The sequence below is a fragment of the Loxodonta africana genome, chromosome 7 (assembly GCF_030014295.1).
Source record: "Loxodonta africana isolate mLoxAfr1 chromosome 7, mLoxAfr1.hap2, whole genome shotgun sequence".
In the NCBI taxonomy this organism is placed as follows: domain Eukaryota; kingdom Metazoa; phylum Chordata; class Mammalia; order Proboscidea; family Elephantidae; genus Loxodonta; species Loxodonta africana.
Window position 1 is genome coordinate 81,577,367 of NC_087348.1, and position 9,431 is coordinate 81,586,797.

Consider the following 9,431-nt stretch of genomic DNA (forward strand, 5'->3'; position numbering starts at 1 on the left):
ACACCTATGCTCATCTAAAGACTTCACCAAAAGAGTAAAAAGACCACCTACAGATTGGGAAAGAATTTTCAGCTATGACATCTCCGACCAGCGCCTGATCTCTAAAATCTACATGATTCTGTCAAAACTCAACCACAAAAAGACAAACAACCCAATCAAGAAGTGGGCAAAGGATATGAACACACATTTCACTAAAGAAGATATTCAGGCAGCCAACAGATACATGAGAAAATGCTCTCGATCATTAGCCATTAGAGAAATGCAAATTAAAACTACGATGAGATTCCATCTCACACCAACTAGACTGGCATTAATCCAAAAAACACAAAATAATAAATGTTGGAGAGGCTGTGGAGAGATTGGAACTCTCATACACTGCTGGTGGGAATGTAAAATGGTACAACCACTTTGGAAATCTATCTGGCGTTACCTTAAACAGTTAGAAATAGAACTACCATACAACCCAGAAATCCCACTCCTAGGAATATACCCTAGAGATACAAGAGCCTTCACACAAACAGATATATGCACACCCATGTTTATTGCAGCTCTGTTTACAATAGCAAAAAGTTGGAAGCAACCAAGGTATCCATCAACGGATGAATGGGTAAATAAATTGTGGTATATGCACACAATGGAATACTACGCATGGATAAAGAACAGTGACGAATCTCTGAAACATTTCATAACATGGAGGAACCTGGAAGGCATTATGCTGAGCGAAATGAGTCAGAGGCAAAAGGACAAATATTTTATAAGACCACTATTATAAGATCTTGAGAAATAGTAAACCTGAGAAGAACACATACTTTTGCGGTTACGAGGGGGGGAGGGAGGGAGGGTGGGAGAGGGTTTTTTATTGATTAATCAGTAGATAAGAACTGCTTTAGGTGAAGGGAAAGACAACACTCAATACATGGAAGGTCAGCTCAGTTGGACTGGACCAAAAGCAAAGAAGTTTCCGGGATAAAATGAATGCTTCAAAGGTCAGCGGAGCAAGCGCGGGGGTCTGGGGAACATGGTTTGCGGGGACTTCTAAGTCAATTGGCAAAATAATTCTATTATGAAATCATTCTGCATCCCGCTTTGAAATGTGGTGTCTGGGGTCTTGAATGCTGACGAGCGGCCATCTAGGATGCAGCGGTTGGTCTCAACCCACCTGGAGCAAAGGAAAATGAAGAACACCAAGGCCACACGACAACTAAGAGCCCAAGGGACAGAAAGGGCCACATGAACCAGAGACCTACATCATCTTGAGACCAGAAGAACTAGGTGGTGCCTGGCCGCAATCGATGACTGCCCTGACAGGGAGCACAGCAGAGGACCCCTGAGGGAGCAGGAGATCAGTGGGATGCAGACCCCAAATTCTCATAAAAAGACCAAACTTAATGGTCTGACTGAGACTAGAGGAATCCCGGCGGCCATGCTCCCTAGACCTTCTGTTGACACAGGACAGGAACCATCCCCGAAGACAACTCATCAGACATGAAAGGGACTGTTCAGCGGGTGGGAGAGAGACGCTGATGAAGAGTGAGCTAATTATATCAGGTGGACACTTGAGATTGTGTTGGCAACTCTTGTCTGGAGAGGGGGATGGGAGGATAGAGAGAGAGGGAAGCCGGCAAAATTGTCAAGAAAGGAGAGACTGAAAGGGCTGACTCAAGACGGGGAGAGTAAGTGGTAGTAGGGAGTGAGATGTATGTAAACTTATATGTGACAGACTGATTGGATTTGTAAACGTTCACTTGAAGTTTAATAAAAGTTATAAAAAAAAAAAAAGATTTTTAAAGTGACATCATATAAACATTCTCAATGTATAAAAAAGATAAATTCTAATAGTTCTAATTGAAGCATGGAGAGATTCTGAAAAGTGCCAGCTTTGGCTCTGTTTGATAGCCAAAAGTTGGAAACCATTGACCTGCGTTTTATCTTGAGTTTTGCCCTTTTTCTTTGCAAAAATTGCTTTAAAAAATCATCAGCTCTAGTCTTTTCCTGATTTCTGGTATTTAATAAAAGTTTTGCTGATGCAATTTTCTTTCTCCTCTCCATTATTTCTTCATTATTGTTTTGTAGAACACCTTGGTCTAAATAATTGACTTACTTTCATTTTAAAAGCATGACTATGATGGTAAATCTGTTTTATCTCTGAAAATAGCATTGCATCTATGCCATATCCAGTCTTGGTAATCTTATTTTTATGGTTTCTAAAATGCTAATTTTCTTTCTTTCTTTCTCTGTCTCCTTTGCTCTCTCTCTTTCTTTATTTCTCCCTCTTCCCCCCCCCCCCTTCAATTAGGAGCTGTTTATGATGATGAACTAACCAAATAGAACATGCTTGTGGGGTTCCACAGAACACAGACTTATGTGGAATTTTGGGAAGGTCAGTCTCTCCCTCTCCTAAAATAGCCCTACTTCAGGGGAAAAGAAAATGGTGTAGTTCTAGATACAGAAATTCTGAGCAGACAGCAATCTTTTCATCTCAATTGAGGAATAAAAATTAAGGTGTCTCTAGAAGTTAGAATCGACTTGACAGAAATGGATTTTTGTTTTTTCTTTGGAATGAAACACATCGAGGTTAAATTCTTGGTCACTTACCAGTCCTGTGAATGCAGTAACTCTAAACTTCAATTTGCTTACCTCCAGAATACTTTAACCATTGACTAGAGTAAACCTTGGAGATTTTCAGTGCAGCCTGGAATGTAATAATATATATAATACTATCACAATTAATTTTAGTAATTTTATTTTGCTTATAAAATAAATGTAATTAAAATCATATCTAGCCATTCCTCAAAACCTCCAGTGTTCTTTCATCTCACTTAGTGCAAAAACCAAACTCCTTACTATTGTTGGCAAAACCCTACATGATTAGGACCCTTTTAAATCTCAGATTGTGCCTCCCACTACTCTAATGCTGACTCTCTCAGTCCATCCATACCTACCGGAGGTTTCTCAAACTCAGCTAGCATGTGTACAACTTAGGGCCTTTGAACTTGCCTTTGCACTTCACTGTCTGATAAGTTCATCTCCAGGTATTACCATGATGGGTATTTTGATGATTTCAGGTCTCTCTACTCAGTGTCAACACAAAAGTGAAGCTTTTCTTTGCCTCCGAATTTTCAAGTGCACCACTCTCGCCAATATTGACATTACACATCTTATTTCCAGTTTTTTTTTTCTCCACAGCAATTAGTATTGTCTGTTGTTCCTTTTGAATGTAAAACTTATATGCGTAGTGATTTTTGTCTTTTGTTCACTGTTGCATTTCTTGCACTTAAAATAGTTATTGGCACGATAAAAATGTGTGGAACGAATAAATAATTAAATGTGTGGAATGAATAAATGATTGGACGAATAAATTTCAAACCATTTTTTTCTTTATTGTTGTTCTCTGGTTTGTACATAAATACTTTAATAAGTTAATGTACATATTAAACACTAAGAGTGCATCTGGAGTAAGGCAAACACGATTTTATGATACTTGGTATTTAAACATAATTTTAATGAAATTGGAGAGTATATAATTGGCTAGAGTATATGGGGAGCCCTGGTAACACAGTGGTTAAGTGCTCGGATGCTAACAGAAGGGTCAGCAGTTCCAAACCATCAGCAGCTTCTCAGGAGAAAAGATGCAGCAATCTGCTCCCATAAAGATTACAGCCCAGGAAACCTTATGGAACACTTCTACTCTGTCATATACAGTAACTATGAGTCAGAATGGACTCAACAGAACACAACAACAGAGTATATGGAGTAGATACAAGCACTTGCCTCTCCTGTCATTTTGCTTGCCCTAGGGCAAGTGTACGATGCAGAGGAAAAGTTACAGAAAAATAGATTTGGTTTTGAGTAATATTGAACCTATACATGCAGTTAGAAATTCCTAGTAAGGTAATGAGATTACTGTCACCAGATGTATCCAAGCAATGGGAGAATGGCATGTGTCATGAGCTTTCTTGTTGGGAAGCAGGGCTACACTGGAATTCCTTCGAACTCTTGCAGTAATTCATTTTCAGCAATAGTGGTCTTACCACTGTCTAAGGAAACCTTCCCCATCTATGGAGAGTAGAAACATTTATTCTATTACCGTACAGAAGTGTGCTTGCCTGTAAAATTATCTGTTTGGTCCCTGTTGGCACATTAGCATCACGGAGTCTCCTTCCTCCAGTGGCTAAAACCCATTGCCATCAAGTCAATTCCAACTCATAGTAACCCTATAGACAGAGTAGAACTGCCCCATAGCGTCTCCAAAGATGTAATCTTTATCGAAGCAGACTTCTGCATCTCTCCTCCACGGAGTGAATGGTGGGTTTGAACAGCCAGCCTTCTGGTTAGCAGCCAAGCACTTAACCACTGTGCCACCAAGGTTCCTTCCAGTGTCTAAACAATGTTTCATTTTTCCAATTTCTTTTTCTCTCTCCTAAAGACAATTTGAAAATCTCTTTGGTTTCAGAAGTCTAAAAAGTGAGATAATTCAGAGTGTTCCTTATTCAAACATGTTCTGATTCAAATCCCTCCTATTTAGTAGCTGGATTGCTTGTTCATCTTGTAAAATTGCTTTGTTTTATTTTTCCTTTTGTATCAACCAAACTCACCGTGTCACCAGATGTTTTAAACCCCACGTTCGTGACTGGTATTACTCAGAGAAAATTGCAACGCATTAGAAACCTTAAATAACAGCACTTACCAGGTTATCTAGGGAGTTTTCTAAGCAAAAGGACAAATAACTGGGGCTTCACAAATAGATTTCCCAAGGTCTCTCTTAGGAGAGGACTTAAATTTTAGTTTTGCTCAAACTAGATCTATTTTTAGATTATATTTGAGCAAGAGGGAAAAATACACATAAACCTCAAATTTTAACATATTTTCCCCGTGGGGAAAAGGTATCTACTGAATTATAAACATGGGATTATATCTAAATTCTCAGAGGACTTCAACTCCAGCTTTATAACTTTTGGCCTAGCTTTATCCCCATGGCATGTTGGGTTTCAAAGCTTTCTCGAAAATATTAAGAATAAACAATTTCAGAATGTTCTACAATGGAGACTCATTAAAATATATTTCCTGCAACAAAGTGGAATTCTATACTTCATTTGAAATAATGCAGTATTAAATGCATTGTTTATCCCTTCCCGCTCCCCTCTGTCTCAGATGAAATACAACATTCTTTACGTGATGTTACTTTATCTGCTCCTAATCAAATGTAAGGAAACGTTGTTGTTGTCAGGTGCCATGGAGTCAGTTCCGACTCACAGCGACACTGTGCACAACAGAACGAAACACTGCCTGGTCCTGCAGCATCCTCACAATTGTTGCTGGGTTTGAGCCCATTGTTGCAGCCAGTGTGTCGATCCATCTTGTTGAGGGTCTTCCTCTTTTTCACTGACCCCCTGCTTTACCAAGCATGATGTCTTTCTCCAGGGACTGGTCCCTGCTGATAACAAGTCCAAAGTACTTGAGACAAAATCTCTCCATCTTCCCTCCTAAGGAACATTCTGGCTGTACGTCTTCCAAAACAGATGTGTTGGTTCTTCCGGCAAGAAACAAAGAGGGCTGAAATGAAACCGTCCCAATGGTGAAAATATTTCTTGGAAGGAAATAGAAAACATTGTGACCAGAATTTAATATCACCCTCTAGTGTGTTGACTTATAGATTCTAGCTTGTTGGGCCTAATTCAGTTGTCTCTTAGTTTTGAAAGGTATGATTTGTCCTGATTCTCCATAACTTTTTGTGTCTGTAATGGGGAAAATGATATAAAATGAATTAGAGGTTTTTAGGCTTCTCAAAACAATTTTGCTTATTGCATGTTATTTCTGCAGATTATAAGTTTATGTTCTGGTTTTATTTTGTTGCTGTTGTTGCACCTGCCGCCTCTAGCTCCCACCCAACTGCATATTGTTATTATTTTTAATTAATATTCAATATTAATGTTCTGAGGTTTTTCTAGTCTTGCTCTTCATATAGTTCATATTCCTCATCTGTAAAATGGTGATTATTAAACCTATCCCATAGTTTTGATGTAAAAGTTTAATGAAATAAAATCTATAAAACTTTATAGTTCCTGACAAAGTCTATATGTTTAATAAAGACATTTTAGGAAAAGTACTTTCTTGATCAGCTTGATAGTGTTTTGGTATGGTTTCAATGAAAATACTCTGATGAACAAGATTTCCAAAACCAAAAATATAATCCCAAAATATAATAAATTTATTAATGACAAGCTACTCATCATCTTACAATTTATGTTAGGTGGGGTCACTTTTATAATATTAGTATTTTTTAAAATGTCAGGTTTTGCTCTCAAATGTGTGAAAATTATATTGTAAAAATACATGCTTTGATTAACATATTTCACAATCATTTCATCCTGTATAGCAAAATATTGAAATATATCATTTACATTAAGAGGTAAAAGGAAATTGATTTTTACCAATATAATTAATCTCACTATGAGCATATCTATTTATATCCATTTCCTGATCACATTCTATTTATTACTCCAATTATCTCTTGGGCTATGCTCTTTTTCTTTCTCTTTTTCCACTCAATCTTACTATTTCTGAATACCACACTGGTCTTTCCACCTTCCTTTTCTTATTCCTCAGCTAGTTCCAGAAATCTGAGTAAGGTATTCATTTCTCCATTGTCCCTGACCACTCAACTGTTTCCCCTCTACAAAAATAAATAAATAAATAAATACAGGTAAAGCAGTGATACTTGGTAAATTACGTACTTTCTTTAGTCTCCTTTGTCCTGCTTCTAACTACTGTCTTCAAACAGCTGGCAAATGGTACCCACTCTTTTTGAAAATTCTGCTTGATATTAATTCCAAGGAGTACTTCACAGCTCATGTTGAACTCCAGTGATGATACTTACTCCAGTTTCATTTCTGTACACACTGGTATAGTCCTATGAGTCTAAATGGGCCATAGGATATCAATGTGCAGACAAAGGGATTTTTTTTTGTAAAGTTATACAGTGTCACTATGAGTTGTAACTGACTCAATGGCAATGGCGGTCAATGGGGATACAAGCTGTGTATAAATATGGAATAGGAAAGATGATAGGACCCTGAAATTTAGCACAGTTGCTCTTGGGAAGAGTTTCATGCTTCCTTGCAGTGCCCCTTATGTCCCTTCGACAATTTTCTTGAGCCTTTCTAGGTAATCTGACATTCTTTATCCTTTCCTGTATTATTACAGGCAGTACCTAGACCAAGGTGCATTAATCACCAACAGTTTTAATTAAAGTTGAATATCGTAACTATACCAACCTGTGTGTATTTTCCACAAAGTCTCACTAACGTTTAGTTTATTTGTGAAAGGTATACTTCTTTCCTCTCTATCTCATTTTTTTTTCCTATCATATTAGAGGTCTTGGGTTAAAAATTTTCAGTTTGTTTAGTTCATTTTATGGCAAAAATCCACAGGTATTTTATCCTGTAATGAGCTCATTTTTATTGAATTTTGCATTTGCTCTCTTCATCTATAATTATTTTCTTTCTTTATCTTCATGCTAAATGCAGAATTTTATATCATATATTTATCTCATAGTCAAAATACCTTTCTCTCTAAAGAACAATTTCATCACTTCTTCACGGATCTGCTTGGTCTTCACTCCGTAGACAATTGGATTCAAAGTGGGAGGCAGCAATACATAGAGATTGGCAATAAAGATGTGGATATGGTGAGGTATGGTGCTTCCACCAAAGCGGTGAGTGAAGAAGTTAAAGAAAGCTGGAACATAGGTAATGACAACAGCACATATGTGTGATGTACAGGTGCTGAAGGCTTTGTGGCGAGCATCTGCAGATGACAGATTCAGTACAGCACGGATGATCATGATGTAAGACACAGAGATACAGAACATATCAAATGCCCCAATCAATATGGCAGCTATGAGACCATAGATAGCATTAATCTTGACATTGCCACAGGATAATTTGGCCACAGACATATGGTCACAATAAGTGTGCTGGATAAGGTTGCCCCTGCAGTAGGGAAGGCACTTGATCAGGAAAGTGAATGGGATTATGAACAACACACTTCGCATGAAGGTGGCAAACCCAACCTTGATAATTGCAGTGTTGGTGAGGATGGTGGAATAGCACAGAGGGTAGCAAATGGCCACATAGCGGTCCACAGCCATGAGCATAAGCACCCCAGACTCCATGCCTGTCAGCATATGTATGAAAAACATCTGTACAAGGCAAGCATTAAAGTCAATCTCTTTGAGACTGAACCAAAAGATGCATAACATATTGGGGACAAATGAAGTGCACTCACTAAAATCTGTAAAGGACAACAGGGCTAGAAAGTAATACATGGGCCGATGCAGGTTCTCCTCATGGCTGATGAGGTAGACGAGCCCACAGTTACCCACTACAGCAATAATATACATGAAGCAGAATGTCAGGGAGATCCAGATGTGTGCATCTTCCAGCCCCGGAATTCCACTGAGGATGAAGTACTTTGGTGTCAGGCTGGAGGTGTTGGCTCCATGCATGGTGGTCAACTGGACGGCATGTTACTGTCTGCACCATTCTGCAGAAGACGAGAGCACCGTTGTGCCGAAGACAAAAAATAAACAAGTATTTTTCACAATATAAATAATGGATTTAAGAAAAAAAAATCATCTATTTGTATTCAGACTATAGTCTTTGATTCTACTGAGTGATCCTGATTCTATTACTGAATCAACAGAATAAAAAAAAAAAAACAATTACCATGCAGCCAATTCCAACTCATGCTGGCCCCACATGTTACAGGTTAGAATTGCTTCATAGTGTTTTCCTGACTGTGGTCTTTATGAAAGCAGGTTTTCAGGCGTTTCTTCAGTGGCACTGCTGGGTGGGTTTAAACCTCCAACCTTTGGGTTAGCAGATGAGCACAAACCGTTTGTGCCACCCAAGGATCTAAGAGAATGAAAGCATAGTAAGAAAACCTTAGCTTGGCTTGATTTTATACTGTAAACTCTGTCTACATGTGTGTCTAAAAAAGAACAAAAAACAAGCAAAAAAAAAAACCCAACATCTAAAAACAAAAAAAAGCCAACAAACCCATTGCCACTGAGGACATTCTGACTTATGTAACCATATATTACAGACTAGATCTGCTTCTTAGGGGTTTCTTGGCTTTAATATTTGGAGAAGCAGTTTGCAAGGACTTTCCTCCTCAGAGCTAATAAGTGAGTTGGAACCACCAACCTTTAGGTAAACAGCTGATGACAAACAGCATGCGCCACTCAGGCTCTTTTGTCTATATGCACCTGTTCTTATTCCCAGGCCAGCTTTTGTCACCTCAACAATTTCCAGGTTATCAAGCCTGTTTAAATACTACTGATTCTCTTCTCCCCCCACCCCACACACGTAATTTTCCTTCCTCCAAGAAGTTTTTTATATGTCCCCAATGGGTTATAGTCAATTAAGTAT

The 9,431-nt window shown here is 38.3% G+C and overlaps 1 protein-coding gene across 1 annotated transcript; it reads right to left on the reverse strand.

Moving 5' to 3' along the window:
* Positions 1–7,543: 7,543 nt before the first annotated feature.
* Positions 7,544–8,506, reverse strand: LOC135231999 (olfactory receptor 52N2-like). The gene has a single exon (XM_064289247.1). The coding sequence runs from the start codon at positions 8,504–8,506 to the stop codon at positions 7,544–7,546; it is 963 nt and encodes a 320-aa protein (XP_064145317.1).
* Positions 8,507–9,431: the final 925 nt, after the last annotated feature.

Bases quoted from the DNA above. Each gene is read 5' to 3' on its own strand.
- LOC135231999 (XM_064289247.1), bottom strand. From the start codon at position 8,506: ATGCATGGAGCCAACACCTCCAGCCTGACACCAAAGTACTTCATCCTC.